This window comes from Strix uralensis, chromosome 5 (genome assembly GCF_047716275.1).
Source record: "Strix uralensis isolate ZFMK-TIS-50842 chromosome 5, bStrUra1, whole genome shotgun sequence".
Lineage (NCBI taxonomy): Eukaryota > Metazoa > Chordata > Aves > Strigiformes > Strigidae > Strix > Strix uralensis.
In genome coordinates this window covers 1,598,791-1,614,181 of record NC_133976.1, presented here as the reverse complement: position 1 = coordinate 1,614,181, position 15,391 = coordinate 1,598,791, and the positions used below count along the sequence as shown (strand labels likewise).

Here is a 15,391-nt window from a genome sequence, read left to right as displayed (position 1 = left end):
GCCGATGGGAACCCTTGGGAATGGGGGGGGGTAAGGGGGGGTAAGGGGCGGGTTTAAGGGGGGGTTGGGGGGTTAAGGGGGGGATTTGGGGGGGGGTTGAGGGTGTTTAAGGGGGGGTTGGGGGGTTTTTAGGGGTGGTTTGGGATTTGGGGTCATTTGGGGGGGGTTGGGTTTTTTTGCGGGTTTTTTGCGCCCCTTTTTTGCGCCTTTTTATGGCGCGGTGTTTCTTGGCGCCTTTTTTTGGCATGGTTTTTTTTTTGGCACCTTTTTTTTGACCTTTTTTTGCGCCTTATTTTTGGCGCGGTGGTTTTTTTGCGCCCTTTTTCTGCGGCTTTTTTTTGCATCTTTTTTGCGGGTTTTTGGCGGTTTGTAGGGTTTTGGGGTTTGGGGGGTTTTCAGGTTTTGGGGTGTTTTGGTTTTGGGGGGATTTGGGTTTTTTGTTTTTTTGGTGTTTTGGGGTTTTTCGGGTGTTTTTTGGTGCTTTGGAGGGACTTTTGTGCTTTTTTGGATTTGGAGGTTTGGGGGGTTGGGGATTTTTGTGGGGTTTTTTGGGTTTTATTTTGGGGATTTTTTGGGTTTATTTTGGGGGTTTTTTGGTGTATTTTAAGTTTTTTTATTTTTGGGGGGTTTTTAAATTTTTTTAACTTTTTGTTCAAAGTAAGCCCACCATCCACCTCTGGCAGCCTTGCGAGCTCTGCCCTGGCCCATGCCTCCAGTACAACCACAGCTCTGCCCTTCCTTTACCTTTCCAGTGATCTTTTCACTGGCTTTTTGGCTCATAACCTCTGATTTGGGAGCCTCACGGACTGACACGCAGCTGCAGCACCTCGGCAGGAGCCCGGGCTCCATAAACCCGCAGGCTTTTTGGGGCAAAAAAACCTACTTGGGTTTGTTTCAGAGAAGAATTGTTCAATATTTGCCAAACAATTTTGATGTTTTATATATGGGAGAGAAGAATCTCTCATAAATGCTGGCAAATGAAGGCTTTAGAATTGCATGATTTTAAAAAAAAAAATATTAAGGGGAATAAAAATCCATAAGCCCCCCCCATGCTGAAGGTCTCTGAGTCGTAAACTGCCAAAACCCCCCCATTTGTACATAAAAGCTGTGAGAACTCCAGCGGGGGCGGGGAACCCCACGTGTTTTGGGATGAGAAAATGTATTTTTTGTACTGTATTTTATCTCTGTGGGGCCGGGGGAGCTGCTGGTTATTGGTGTGAACCGACCGTTATTGGTGATTCTTGTCTCCCCCGGAAGCCGCCGGGCTTTCCCTGTATTAAAGGAGTTTGTTTTAGCAAACGCTCGTTTGGGTTTTTCTTGGGGTTCAGCACCCCTAAATCCATCGCCGTACCAAGGGGGGACTTGGAAGAACCGGGTTTAGCTGGGCTTGACCCCCCGCCTCCCCCCTCCCCAGCTGTACCCCGTTACTCGCCTGCAAAAGGCTCTTGATGGGCAGAAATTCTCTTTTTTTGGACCTAAACCTGGGTGTTTCTCTAGAAGCAGCCCCGGGGCCCAGGTCCCTGCACACCCCCATAACTCTGCACCCCGATAATACCCTGCGCCTGGTCCCCAGGCACCCCCATAAACCACACACCCTGTGTACCTCAAGGTACGGGGTACACCAATACACCGTGTACCCCGACACACTGTGTACCCCAATGTACTGTGTAGCCCGCACCCTGGGTACCCCAATACTCTGTGTACCCCAATATACTGGGTACCCCCAATATACCATGTACCCTGCTCCCTGGGTACCCCAATACACTGTGTACCTCCCAGAACAGAGGAGGGGAATTCAAAGGCCGCAAGTGGTACACTGACTTGCCCACCGACCCCTCTGTAAGTTTTCGCAGCCGTCTTGATACGACAGCTTAAAGCGGGTTGCCTTTCAGCAGAGGTTTTCTGGAGGGAGTAGCCTGTCAGTCTTTTGAGGAACATGGTAAAATCCTGTTTGCGTCATTTCCACAGATAATCCCGTTGCAGTCAGTGGGGTTCCCTGGGGATTGGACGTTGCGTCGATCCCAAAAATGCAATTGCACATCTTAGCCTTAGGCCGGGCTCTTAGACTCCTCTGAAATGTCTGTCAGATAACTACAGGAGCAGCCTGGCAGGTGGGGATCTCCTTGAGATGCTTCTCTTGTTGTATTCTTTTTAAAAAGCCAAACGTCTGCCTTAACCCAACAATTTCTAATGCAAGGAAAACCTTTCACCTTGTCTCGTTTTTCTTTGCTCTAATGGATAGAGGGGAAAAATGCAGATGGAGTGGCATGAGTGCGGTTTAATTCTGTAATATTTTGTAGAAATCTGAAATCTGTTGCGTACCCCACGTGAGAGAAGACTTGTAGCGATGCTTCACCCGTTAACGTGGCAGGTCAGGAGGAATTCATTCCCCACTTCCCATGGGCAGGCGGGCGCTCAGCCACCTCCAGGACATCAGGGCTCCATCACGCGTAACGGCAACTTGGGAAGACAAACGCCATCACTCTGAACGTCCCCCCCTTTCCTTCTTTTTCCCCCAGTTCTACAGGCTGAGCATGACGCCGTATGGGCTGGGACATCCCTTGGGTCAGTTGGGGTCAGCTGTCCCGGCTGTGCCCCTGAAGTGAGGAACCTTAACAAAACGGATGCAAGACAACGAAGAGAGACACTGGTCAGGCGGGATAACGCAATAAAAGGGCGGGCTCTCAGCAGGAGGGGCTCTGGAGATAAGGAAGGAGCTGCAACTACTGAGTCCCAAGATAAGGAATGGGGACTCAACGAAGGCTAAGTTGTCATGACTATAGAAATGCTAACTAGGTGAAAAGTCACGAGAGGCAGAGGAGGCATCTTCAATCTTCATCCTGCAGACCCCCGCCCAAGACCACCAGGAGCCACTGCGCAGGCGCAACGGAGAGGGACTTGGGGCGGCATTTATGTCAGTGATTTCTCAAAACTGATTGTAATATCTCTCCCTATTCTCGGAATTATAATGACTAGGTAAACGCTTTACACTATAGAAAGGAGCCGCTTTTCGCTCCAAGGGGTGCACGCTTGTGGAGGAGCAATCCCCCGTGCACCCAGCGCTGTAATAAACAATGCCTGCTTTCTAATACTCTGATTCTGAGTCTTAGAGAGTTCTTCCTCGACCGGATTTTCCGTATCACCCCCTCCCAACTCCTTGTGCACCCCCAGCCACTCGCTGGTGGGGTGGGGTGAGGAGCAGAAAAGGCCTCGGCTCTGTGTAAGAGCTGCTCAGTGATAACTGAAACATCCCTGCGTTATCCACACTGTTTCCAGCACAAATCCAAAACCGAGCTCATACTAGCTACTGTGAAGAAAACTCTCCCCCTAGCCAACAACCAGCACATTTAGCTATAAAGATACCTCAGCAAAAGCACGGCAACATGTGGCTCTGCACCACAGCAAGGGCGCCCAGCACAGCCAGCCAGCCGCTCACCCCTTCCCCGCCATCTTCACCCTCTCCCCAGCGCGGCCAACGTGGCGGCCCCGGCGCCCGCCTCACGCGCCTCTTCCCGCCAAAAGGCCGCCCCCGCCCAATGGCCGCGGCGCGAGCGTTCCCCGCGGTCCCGCCCCCCTCCCCGTCTCCACGGCAACAGGCTCCGCGTCCCCCCGTGTTACGCAGCCCGGGTCGCCCCGGCGACACTCGCGCAGGCGCAGCCGGGGCGGCCGGCGGCTCTGAGGGGTGTGAGGATCGCGCTCTGCCGGCACCCGCCGCGTCCGTCCCGGCTGGAAAAAGGGGACCCCCTGCGCTGCCTGAGGGGAAGGGGGTGTCTCCTCACCTCTCCGGAGCCCGAGCTCTGCGGCAGGTACTGTGGCTGCCCCGCGCCGGCACCGCCTGGCGCCTGGGGCCTGCACAGGGTCGGGGGGGTCTGAGGGGGGAGATTTGGGGCCGCCTGTGTGTGGTGGGTCAGGACTGGGGGGGATGCGGGGCCACCTCCGTGAGACAGGGGTCGGGATGGGGGGGACATGTCGGGCCTCTTCTGTGTGAGGGCGGTGTGAGCTGTGGGGCTGCCGGTGTGTAACGGTGAGGTGTGGTTGCGGGGAGCCGTGAGGCAGCTTCTCTGACAGTGGGGGCAGCTGTGGAGACCCCCCCGGGGTGGTGTGGGGGGGTGGTGTCTGGGGGCAGCTGTGGAGGCTGCCTGCGTGTGACAGTGGGGTCTGTGCAGGGGGAGCCCCGAGGGTCCCTGTGCGTGGCAGGGGAAGCTGTGGCACTTGTTTGTGTGTGACAGGGCTGGGGGGGAGGTGCCGAGGGTGTGGGAAGCTGGGGCTGTGTGTGGCAGAGGGGATGGCGTGGGGGGAAGCTGGGGGGTTTGGGGCAAGGGGAGGTGTGGGGGACCTCCCTGTGTGGCCCTGGGGTCAGCGCCTGCTGGGGTGTCAGGGTGAGGCCTCCCCTCATGCCTGTGCCTTAGCAGAAGAGGGCAGGGGACGGGGCAGGACGTAGTTCAGTCTGGAGGTGAACACCCCACAGCCAGCCCCCCTCAGCGAGTAGAAAGGGACCAAATGTCCCTTTGATTTCAGTGTCCTAACAGTGCAGCTTCTGCTTCTGCAGGAGGACGTGGTTCAGGGAGAGAGGTTGGGAGTGTGAGGGTCGGGGAGAGGATCTCTGCTCAGGGCTGCTCCATTTGTCAGCGTGGGAAGGGAAGTCTTGGGGCTGAAAGCGTGTGAAAAACCTGTCAAAAAACCTACCAGGCAATGTGCTCTTGTAGAATTCTCCCGGTAATCCTGATGTTCACTATTTCACCGTTGAATCGTTGTACCAGTAAGAAGGCAGTAATGTAAAGGTGCAGTATTTGTCCCAGAAAGCAAATTCTTTATGTTCCCATCTAGTGCAGAATGATGTGAGAAGTTTTTCAGTGAGTGGCAGGAAGGAAGAGTCGCATATTTTGGTGATGGGACTAGAAGAAAAAGTCAGGTGATGAGGTGACAGTGCTGACAGTAGAGTTCATTGAAGAAATATGACCTATTTTTCCTGGTAAAAAGAATCTGGTTTTTTTTAAATATGCTAAACATGACTCTGGCTAAAGGAAAAGTCCATTTACATAGTCTGTTTTAGACTACTGCTGTTTTTTCTTTAATCGTGTGCTGACTGAGGGTCTTACTGTACAAAAGTTGTCAAATTCTGTCATTTCTCTGTGTTTGTTGTTGCAGATCATGGCAGCAGAGCAGAGTCCAGCAAGTTCCGTCATCGACAGGGCCGTCAAGATGAGGAAGGAGATGGAAGCCCGGAAAGTGGTCTTGGCCTGGGGGCTCCTTAATGTGTCTCTCGCAGGCATGATCTATACTGAAATGTACGTTAATTTGTTACATCTGAGTCAAACAAGCAAAGCCTCCTCCTTTGTATCTGCCTGAATGTTTCCTGGGACTGAATAGTTGCAAAAGGATAACTTCTTTGTTTTCTTCTCAGGTCTGGAAAACTCATAAGCTCCTATTACAACATCACATACTGGCCACTCTGGTATATTGGTGAGTTGCTGCAGCATTTAAATTAGTTTTCAGGGTTCTTTTCTTTTATTCACTTGTTCAGTTTTATTGCTGGAGAGGTGGTCTTTAAACCAGCTCTTTTTTTTTTTAAATTGGGTTTTTTTGTTAGTTTTAAATTTAAACCAAAACTTTGGTTTGCTTTCTGCCATCTCCCTTGAAACTTGGAATTTCTTCCGTTTTAGTGACAGGTAAGGAGTGTTAACAGCTTTCTTAGGTATGGAGAACTTACTTGGTGCATTAAATCTGTTTAATGTGTGGAGTGAGGCTTTGGGGAACACGGCAGATTTTACTGCCGTGTCGTACCGTGGGCGTGGATGGCATTTCACAAGAATTAAAGTTTGTTTCGGAGGAGCAGACTCTAAGCCAGCTGCATCAAACGTGATTAGAGGATGAAGCAAGAGGAGGAGAAAAATCCTGAGATGAGTGACAGATGATTTGACAGAGGATGGTTTTTGAGAAAGACTGTGAAACTTAATTGTAGTAGATTTGGAAAATGACTGTCTGTCTTTAAAAATTCAATTGTAGCAGTATAAATTAATCTCAATATAGAAAGGAAAATTATCTCCGAAGGTTCTTACATAAAAAGGTGAAGAAATCTTAGATATTGCCCAAACTGGTACTTCTTGACAGCACTAATAATGACCTGTTTGTAGTAGGCATATGCCCATGTTTGCAAACAACCCACTTTTGTTATTCCCCACGCTCAAGCTACAGTAAAAACTTCTCTGTTTCTTCTAGAACTTGCACTTGCATCTCTGTTCAGCCTGAATGCCTTATTTGATTTCTGGGTGTACTTCAAATACACGGTGGCACCGACCAGCTTGGTCATGAGTCCTCGCCAGCAGACCCTGCTGGGGTTGCAGAATGCAGGTGGGTGCAATAAACATCTCCGGCAATCTTTTTTAGTTCTTCTTTTTTGTTTCAAGATGGTGTCTCTCTCAGCGGTGGGATTCTTTAGTGGAGTGAGTTCTGAATGGCCTCATCTGACAGGAGCGGTGAACTGAATTACCTGCAGCCTATTAAAATTCACAGTGTCAAGTGATAATTTGATGAGTGTTTGTGGGGAGAACTGGCGGGGAAACAAACACAGAGACGGTGAACAAGGGCAGGATGAGAGCGGCTGCTGAAGGGCAGAGAGAGACTTGAACACTGTGAGGTGTGACAAGGAATTTGTGACTTATCCATGGAACTAGGAGCAAGGCAGAGAGCGCAGGTTTGTATTTTATTTTGATGTCCTACTGCTGTCACGCTGGGTAACGAGAACCAAATGAGAGGGGCAGACAGACCTTCGTCAGAAAATGAGCCTAGAGAGTGGACGCTCAGAAAGCTTTTGAAGATCCAAGCAAAGTTCTGAAAAGAGCCTGACAAGGTAAATAGACCAAAAGCAAAATGCTAGCACGGTAGTATTGCACTCTGCTGGTCTGCCCCTAGGAAATGGGCAGCAGGTGGTTATAATGCTGCAACAACAAGGTTCAAGCATCTCCTGTGTTTATTTGCAGAGATAAATTAAGACATTCAATGCCTAAAGATGCCCAGAGTAGGCAGGTGGAGGAGCTGATGGAATAGAGAACCCCCCTGGGTTACGCAAGGTGCCTGGTAACACTGAACTGAAATCTGAAGCTGCAGGATTCGTGCTGAGTTGTGGTCCTGTGTCTCAGTCTTCTCTTTTTTTCTGTCAGTGGCTTGACTGCGGAGTTCTGCAGGGACACTGGTTTTTCTAGCGTCCCTTCTAGCATCTTCTTTAAATTGCCTTAAGATAGCGTTGTGTCTGCGTTTGAAGGGGGGAGGAGAGTTTGGGGCTGCTGCATCCACAATGCTAATTCTGTTTTTCCTCCTTGCAGCGGTACAAACAACTCCAGCGCGTGAGCTGGCGGCAAAGAAAGCCCCGTCTCTGACACCTTCTCCTCCGATCCAGGGCCAGAGTGTGCTGAGTTCCAGCCCGTCCCGCTGCCCAAGCGCCAGTCCAAAGTTTACTACCGGTTGTACCCCAGGGTACAGCCCTCAACGACAGGCTCTGTCAAGCACCAGCGCTGCTTACGGCGGTGCTGGAACCTATTCCCCAGGCAGCAGCTCCAGTCAGGTAAGGACCAGGCCAGCTCCCGAGGGTACGGTTTGGGTCTGTGCTTTGTGCCCTGTGCCGCTGAAGGGGAGCAGCAGCCAGCGGAGAGTTGTCTGTGTGTGTCTTTGCTCCTTTGGCGAAGCAGATCTCAGTTTGTCCTATCGGGATCTGTCCTTTTTCCCTCGTGTCACCTCATTGGGTTGGAGCAGCTGGTTTGTTTCAGAACAAAGCAAAAACAAGAAATCAAACTGTCAGCGCAAAGGAGACCAAAAGAACCCAACCCAAACCCCAAACAAGAGTCTTTTATATTCATGTCATTTACAAATCAAGGTGGAATTCTGTCTTCTTTATGTGATACGAGCGTTTTTTTTTAATTTGCCCAAGGTTTCCAGCTGCAGCTGCTCTCCTAGCGGGTCACCGTCCCCCACTGGCATTGGGCCAGTGGAAAGCAGCAGCTTAAGGTCTCGTTACTGCTCTTCCCCCGGTCTGTGTAATTCTCCTACGGGCGAAGAAGATTATACGACAGACCTCAAGGCACTGCACACCTTCCTTCGGAACGAAGAACAGAAGCAGCAGAGAGTTCAACTAGGTAAAAAAAACAAACTGATTTGATCGGAAAAGCTTGGTCAGGAGAAGGGGTTGGGTTTATCGGAGATTGGCTTTTATGGATGAGACAAGTCGCAAAGGACTCCAAGGGAGATTTGTTTTAATTTTTCCAGATCATCACGCACGTGTTCTGCACTTACCTCGACTCCAGGCTGCCGCCTCACCCCAAATATCCCGACGGCAAAACCTTCACTTCCCAACACTTCATTCAGACACCGGATAAACCAGGTACCGGCGCTCACATTGAGCTGCCCTTGGCCTCTGGGATCACGTCAGCACCCTTGAAATCCCCGACACCTTTGGAACTTTTCACTTGCAGACACTTCGAATGAAAACGTATTTTGCATCTACCAGAGCAGCATCAATCCGCCCCACCACGAGCTGATCTACCGGCGCCACGTCTACAACCTGCCCAAGGTACGGTGGTGGTAGCGGTGTCCTCCGGCTGTCAGGAAATCTGATTGGGGTCTGATTTGGGGCTTTTTTTTTTTCTCAATTTAGCCACATTTATTGACTGTTGACACTTAGGCTGGCTCAGTGCAGGCAGTAAACCTTAGCTTGGCCTTTGACCATGATGTTGTACTTAGTCTGCTCCTGAATAGTAGATTTAGTATCTGTTTAAGGTCCATACATACCTAGGCAGTAGCTTCCTCTTGTTTGTTTTCTAACAACTTATTTTAAAATACCACATCACGTAATCCTTGATGTGTGTTGTCACCCGGGGCTTGTCCCTAAGAATCCTGGGGGGAAGCTTCTGTCCTGGTTTAGGCCCGGAGGGTAACTAAGCTCCACGCAGCCCTTCACTCGCTCCTTCCCCCTCAGCGCTGGGAAGGAGAAAAATTTAAACAAAAAGGCTCAGGAATTGAGATGAGGACAGGGAGGGGTTTCCTCACCCGTTAAAACAGGCAAAACCCCAGACTCGTTAGGGGAAGGAGAACAAGAACATCGCTTTGATTCAAACACTCACAAACCCAACACTTAACAGGCAGACTGGGACAGAGAGAAGCATTACAAAACACCTCCCCTCACCCCTCCCTTCTTCCCGGGCTCAGTTTTGTTTGAGGGTCCTGCTTTTATACAGTTTAACAAACAAATCCTATTAAAATGGAAAAAAGGGGCGTGGAAACATCCGGTAGATCGGCTTCACTCGGGCGCATCCCGGATCTGGCCAGGATCCGGGGCGCATCCGAGGAGTTCCTGTCTTGTAGGAAACAGCTGGCTTAGGGTCCAAAAAGAGATATTCTTTATCTAGTTTTCAGAGGAAATCTGGTCGTATTTCATGCGGATAGGGTGCTGTCGGGAGGTTCACTCAGAAGTCAACTCTGGTGCGAGGCCTGTGGGTCAGGCTTTGGTTTGAGGCCTAAGGTTCAGGCCTTTTTATGTCCCCCAAACAATCACCAAAACCCCCAAAAACCCCATCATCCAAAAATACCCAAAACCGCCAAAATATCCCGAAAACCCCCACCCACCCCCCAAAAAACAAAACTCAAAACCCCAAAAAACCCCAAAACCCAAAAGAAAACCAAAGCCCCCAAAACCCCTAAAAACTCCAAAAAACCCCCCAAACCCCCCAACCTCACCAAAAACCCTGAAAAAAACAAACCACTAAAACCTCAAAAATACAAGAAACCCAAAAACCCAAGGACACCAAAAACCAAAACCCACCAAAACCCCCAAAACCCCACCACACGCACAGCCCCAGCGCAGCTTCCGCTCTCAAACTAGCAAAATTCTCCAGTGAATTTTAATTTTCGATCGACCCCTGCTCTGCTTTCCAAAAACCTCCAGCACGTCAAGTATTTAGAGATGATAACCCAGCCAAAACCCACGTTTGGTCTTTTTCCTGGTATTTCTCTCACTGAAAAGAGCCGAGGATGAAGGCAAAAACGCCGCCAGCCCCCCCGTGAGGCCATTTTGCGGTGGCTTTCTCAACGGCCGCTTCCTCCGCCTGAAAATCCCGCTGGGATTTCTCCTCGGGGACTTGACTTCAAAGTTTTTTTCTCTCTCTGTGGCTTCAGGGCAGAAACAACCTGTTCCACACCTTGCTCATGTTCCTGTACATCATCAAGACCAAGGAGTCGGGGATGCTGGGGTGAGCAGTGCCGGGGTGAGGGGAACATCCTGCCGCGAGGCTCCTCGTCGAGCTGGAACCGCTCCAGCGGGGGGACGGGAACGGGGCTAAAACCACCTTCGCGTCTGCAACGGTCGCGGCTTTTTCGTAAAATCGGAGAAATGTGAACGGGTGGGAGCGACCAGCGACGTCCAGATTCCGCTTCGGCCTCAAAGAGCCGCGCTGGAGTCACGGCAAAGCCCGATGCTGCGCGGTGAAGTGCCCCCTGGGGAGTTTTTCATAGAATGTTTGAAACAGGTGCTTGGTGGGGGGGGGGGTTTGGTGGGGTTTTTGTGGTTTTCGCGTTTTTTTGTGGTTTTGGCGGGTTTTGGGGGGTTGTTTGTAGTTTTGGTGGTTTCGGTGGGTTTTTTGGGTTTTTGGTGGTGCACGAAGGATAGTTTTTCATGTAGTATTTGAAAGAGACGCTTAAATTTCCGTGCCGTTCACTCCGACCCTGTTCATTTCTGCAGGCGTGTCAATCTGGGTTTATCCGGTGTCAACGTCCTGTGGATTTTTGGAGAGTAACATCCCCGCAGGCCGCGGCTCCGAGGAACGATGGCGAGAGGAACCGAGCAGCATCGTTCCGTTGTGGATTGACACGGACTGACTACGAAAATGGACCATTTCAGTTGGATTTTGTGGGCGGAAGGGGAAGCATTGGGCATTCCCCGGGCGGGTTTGGGGACGATATTATTTAAAATGTTTTGCTGCCGGGACGACCCCGCGTCCAAACCCCCGGCGGGTTTTCTCTTCCCGGCTCCTCGCCCCAAGGGCTCCTGTTTCAAAGCCTTTTGCCGTTTCTGTTCCGTTCTGGGTCCCCGCAGAACCGAGTTGAACTGATGCCGGGACTAACCCCCCCCTGCCTCCGGGGGCTGGCCGGGCCCTGCCGAGGGTGTGCGCAGCTGCGAGGAAGGGCCCAGGGATCTGGGCAGGGCAGGAGCCGCCGGCGCCAGAGGGGACCGAGGGCCGATGGGAACCCTTGGGACTGGGGGGGGGTAAGGGGGGGTTGGGGGGGTTTGGGGGGGGTTTGGGGGGGGTTGGGGGGGGGGTTGGGGGGGTTTGGGGGGGGTTGGGGGGGGTTGGGGGGGGGGTTGGGGGGTTTGGGGGGGGGTTGGGGGGTTTTTAGGGGTGGTTTGGGTTTTGGGGTGGTTTGGGGGGGTTTGGTTTTTTTTGCGTTTTTTTTGCGGGTTTTTCTGCGCCGTTTTCCTGCGCCTTTTTTTTTTGGCACCTTTTTTTTTTGGCACCTTTTTTTTTTGGCACCTTTTTTTTTTTGGCGCGTTTTTTTTTGTGCGCCTTTTTTTTTGACGCTTTTTTCTGCGCCTGTTTTTTGGCGCGGTGTTTTTTTGCGCCTTTTTTGGCGCTTTTTTGTGCCCTTTTTTTTGGTGCCTTTTTTTGGTGCCTTTTTTTTGTGCCTTTTTTTTTCGGTGCCTTTTTTTGTGCCTTTTTTTTTGGTGCCTTTTTTTTGGTGCCTTTTTTTTTCGGTGCCTTTTTTTTGTGCCCTTTTTTTGTGCCTTTTTTTTGTGCCTTTTTTTGTGCCTTTTTTTTTGGTGCCTTTTTTTTGTGCCTTTTTTTTTCGGTGCCTTTTTTTGTGCCTTTTTTTTTGGTGCCTTTTTTTTGGTGCCTTTTTTTTTCGGTGCCTTTTTTTTGTGCCCTTTTTTTGTGCCTTTTTTTTGTGCCTTTTCTTGTGCCTTTTTTTTTGGTGCCTTTTTTTTTGGTGCCTTTTTTTTTGGTGCCTTTTTTTTTGGTGCCTTTTTTTTTGGTGCCTTTTTTTTTGGTGCCTTTTTTTTTGGTGCCTTTTTTCTGTGCCTTTTTTTTGGTGCCTTTTTTTTTGGTGCCTTTTTTTGTGCCTTTTTTTTGGTGCCTTTTTTTTTCGGTGCCTTTTTTTTGGTGCCTTTTTTTTGGTGCCTTTTTTTGTGCCTTTTTTTTGGTGCCTTTTTTCTGTGCCTTTTTTTGGTGCCTTTTTTTTTGGTGCCTTTTTTTTTTGGTGCCTTTTTTTTTTGGTGCCTTTTTTTTTCGGCGCGGTGTTTTTTGCGCCTTTTTTGGCGCCTTTTTTGCGCCCTTTTTTGGCGCCTTTTTTGCGCCTTTTTTTTGCACCTTTTTTGTCTGGCACAGATTATTTTTCTGGCGCAGGTTTTTTTTCTGGCGCAGGTTTTTTTTCTGGCGCAGGTTTTTTTTTTGGCGCGGTTTTTTTTTTGGCGCGGTTTTTGGCCCAGTTTTGGGCGCTTTTTTTTGGCGCGGTTTTTTGCGCTTTTTTTGGCGCGGTTTTTTACGGGTATTTTGCCGAGTTTTGGGAGGGTTTTTTGCAGGGTTTTTTTCAGATTTTTTTGCAGGTTTTTCTGCGGGTTTTTTGCGCGTTTTTTTGCGGTTTTTGCGGGTTTTTTTACGTGGGGTTTTATTGTGCGTTTTTGCTCGGGATTTTTGTGCGCTTTTTGCAGGGTTTTTTGCGGGCATTTTTTGCGGGTGTTTTTTTGCAGTTTTTTGCAGGTTTTTTGCCGAGGTTTGGGAGGATTTTGCAGTTTATTTGCCGATGTCTGGGAGGTTATTTGCAGGGTTTTTTTGCAGGTTTTTTTGCAGGTTGTTTTGTGGGTTTTTTACAGGTTTTTTTCCGTGGTTTTTTTGCGGGTTGTTTTTCAGGTTTTTTGGAGGTTTTTTGCAGGTTTTTACAGTTTTTTTGCCGCAGTTTGGGAGGTTTTTTTACAGGGGTTTGGGAGATTTTTTTGTAGGGTTTTTTGCGTCTTTGCGGGTTTTTTGCGGGGTTTTTTTGCGTCTTTTTTGCGGGGTTTTTTTGCGGGTTTTTTTGCGTCTTTTTTGCGGGTTTTTTTGCGTCTTTTTTGCGGGTTTTTTTGCGTCTTTTTTGCGTCTTTTGCGGGTTTTTTGCGTTTTTTTTGCGTCTTTTTTGCGGGTTTTTTTGCGGTTTTTTTTGGGCGGTTTGGGGGGTTTTGGGGTTTGGTGGGTTTGGGGGGGTTGGGGTTTGGGTGTGGGGGGTTTGGGGGGTTTGGGGGGGTTGGGGGGGTTTGGGGTGGGGGGGGTTTGGGGTTGGGGTTTGGGGGGGTTGGGGGGTTTTGGGGTGGGGGGGGTTTGGGGTTGGGGTTTGGGGGGTTTGGGGGGTTTTGGAGTTTGGGGGTTTTCAGGTTTTTGGGTGTTTTGGTTTTGGGGGGGATTTGGGTTTTTTGTTTTTTTGGTGTTTTGGGGTTTTTCAGTTGTTTTTTGGTGTTTTGGAGGGATTTTTGCAGTATTTTGGATTTGGGGATTGGGGATTTTTGTGGGGTTTTTTGGGTTTTATTTAGGGGTTTTTGGGGGGTTTATTTTTGGGGTTTTTAATTTTTTTATTTTGGGGGGGGGTTTAAATTTTTTAAAATTTTTTGTTCAAAGTAAGCCCACCATCCACCTCTGGCAGCCTTGCGAGCTCTGCCCTGGCCCATGCCTCCAGTACAACCACAGCTCTGCCCTTCCTTTACCTTTCCAGTGATCTTTTCACTGGCTTTTTGGCTCATAACCTCTGATTTGGGAGCCTCACGGACTGACACGCAGCTGCAGCACCTCGGCAGGAGCCCGGGCTCCATAAACCCGCAGGCTTTTTGGGGCAAAAAAACCTACTTGGGTTTGTTTCAAAGAAGAATTGTTCAATATTTGCCAAAAAAGTATTTTTATATTTTATATATGGGAGAGGAGAATCTCTTGTAAATTCTGGCAAATGAAGGCTTTAGAATTGTATGGTTTAAAAAAAAAAATATTAAGGGGAATAAAAATCCATAAGCCCTCCTGTCCTGGCTTAGCCAGGATAGGGTTAAGTTTCCCCCGCAGTGGGGGGGGAGCTCTAGCCGGGTTACTCAGATACCATTGGGACGGGTTATTCAGATACCATTGGGACGGGTTATTCAGATACCATTGGGACGGGTTACTCAGATACCATTGGGACGGGTTACTCAGATACCATTGGGACGGGTTACTCAGATACCATTGGGACGGGTTATTCAGATACCATTGGGACGGGTTACTCAGATACCATTGGGACGGGTTACTCAGATACCATTGGGACTGACATCACATCCTGGCGCGGAAGCCAGAGGGGTCGGTTAACACGTGTGTTGTGCCATCGCGCTTCTCACTGCTGTATTGGTAGATATTTTGCTCTGTTCATTGTTATCACTGTTATTGTTATTGTTGTTGTTTGTTGTGTTGCTGTTGCACTGTTGTATTAAACCTTTCCTTATCTCAGCCCGGGGCTTTGCCTTTCACTCCCTTTGTGGGGGAGGGGCAGCGGCCGCGTGGTCTCAGACCCCAGCAGGGACTAAACCACCACCCCCCCCCATGCTGAAGGTCTCTGAGTCGTAAACTGCCAAAACCCCCCCATTTGTACATAAAAGCTGTGAGAACTCCAGCGGGGGCGGGGAACCCCACGTGTTTTGGGATGAGAAAATGTATTTTTTGTACTGTATTTTATCTCTGTGGGGCCGGGGGAGCTGCTGGTTATTGGTGTGAACCGACCGTTATTGGTGATTCTTGTCTCCCCCGGAAGCCGCCGGGCTTTCCCTGTATTAAAGGAGTTTGTTTTAGCAAACGCTCGTTTGGGTTTTTCTTGGGGTTCAGCACCCCTAAATCCATCGCCGTACCAAGGGGGGACTTGGAAGAACCGGGTTTAGCTGGGCTTGACCCCCCGCCTCCCCCCTCCCCAGCTGTACCCCGTTACTCGCCTGCAAAAGGCTCTTGATGGGCAGAAATTCTCTTTTTTTGGACCTAAACCTGGGTGTTTCTCTAGAAGCAGCCCCGGGGCCCAGGTCCCTGCACACCCCCATAACTCTGCACCCCGATAATACCCTGCGCCTGGTCCCCAGGCACCCCCATAAACCACACACCCTGTGTACCTCAAGGTACGGGGTACACCAATACACCGTGTACCCCGACACACTGTGTACCCCAATGTACTGTGTAGCCCGCACCCTGGGTACCCCAATACTCTGTGTACCCCAATATACTGGGTACCCCCAATATACCATGTACCCTGCTCCCTGGGTACCCCAATACACTGTGTACCCCCCAGAACAGAGGAGGGGAATTCAAAGGCCGCAAGTGGTACACTGACTTGCCCACCGACCCCTCTGTAAGTTTTCGCAGCCGTCTTGATACGACAGCTT

General features: G+C 49.9%; 1 protein-coding gene across 1 annotated transcript; it reads left to right on the top strand.

The window, feature by feature from the left end:
- The first annotated feature begins 3,696 nt into the window (after positions 1–3,696).
- LOC141943736 (transmembrane protein 209-like) lies at positions 3,697–11,242 on the top strand. Its single transcript, XM_074869393.1, has 10 exons — positions 3,697–3,806; positions 5,149–5,288; positions 5,405–5,463; positions 6,220–6,351; positions 7,323–7,561; positions 7,925–8,119; positions 8,260–8,374; positions 8,466–8,563; positions 10,165–10,238; positions 10,727–11,242. Exons 2-10 carry the CDS (start codon positions 5,152–5,154, stop codon positions 10,779–10,781), a joined length of 1,104 nt encoding a protein of 367 aa, XP_074725494.1. The 5' UTR covers positions 3,697–3,806; positions 5,149–5,151; the 3' UTR covers positions 10,782–11,242.
- Positions 11,243–15,391: the final 4,149 nt, after the last annotated feature.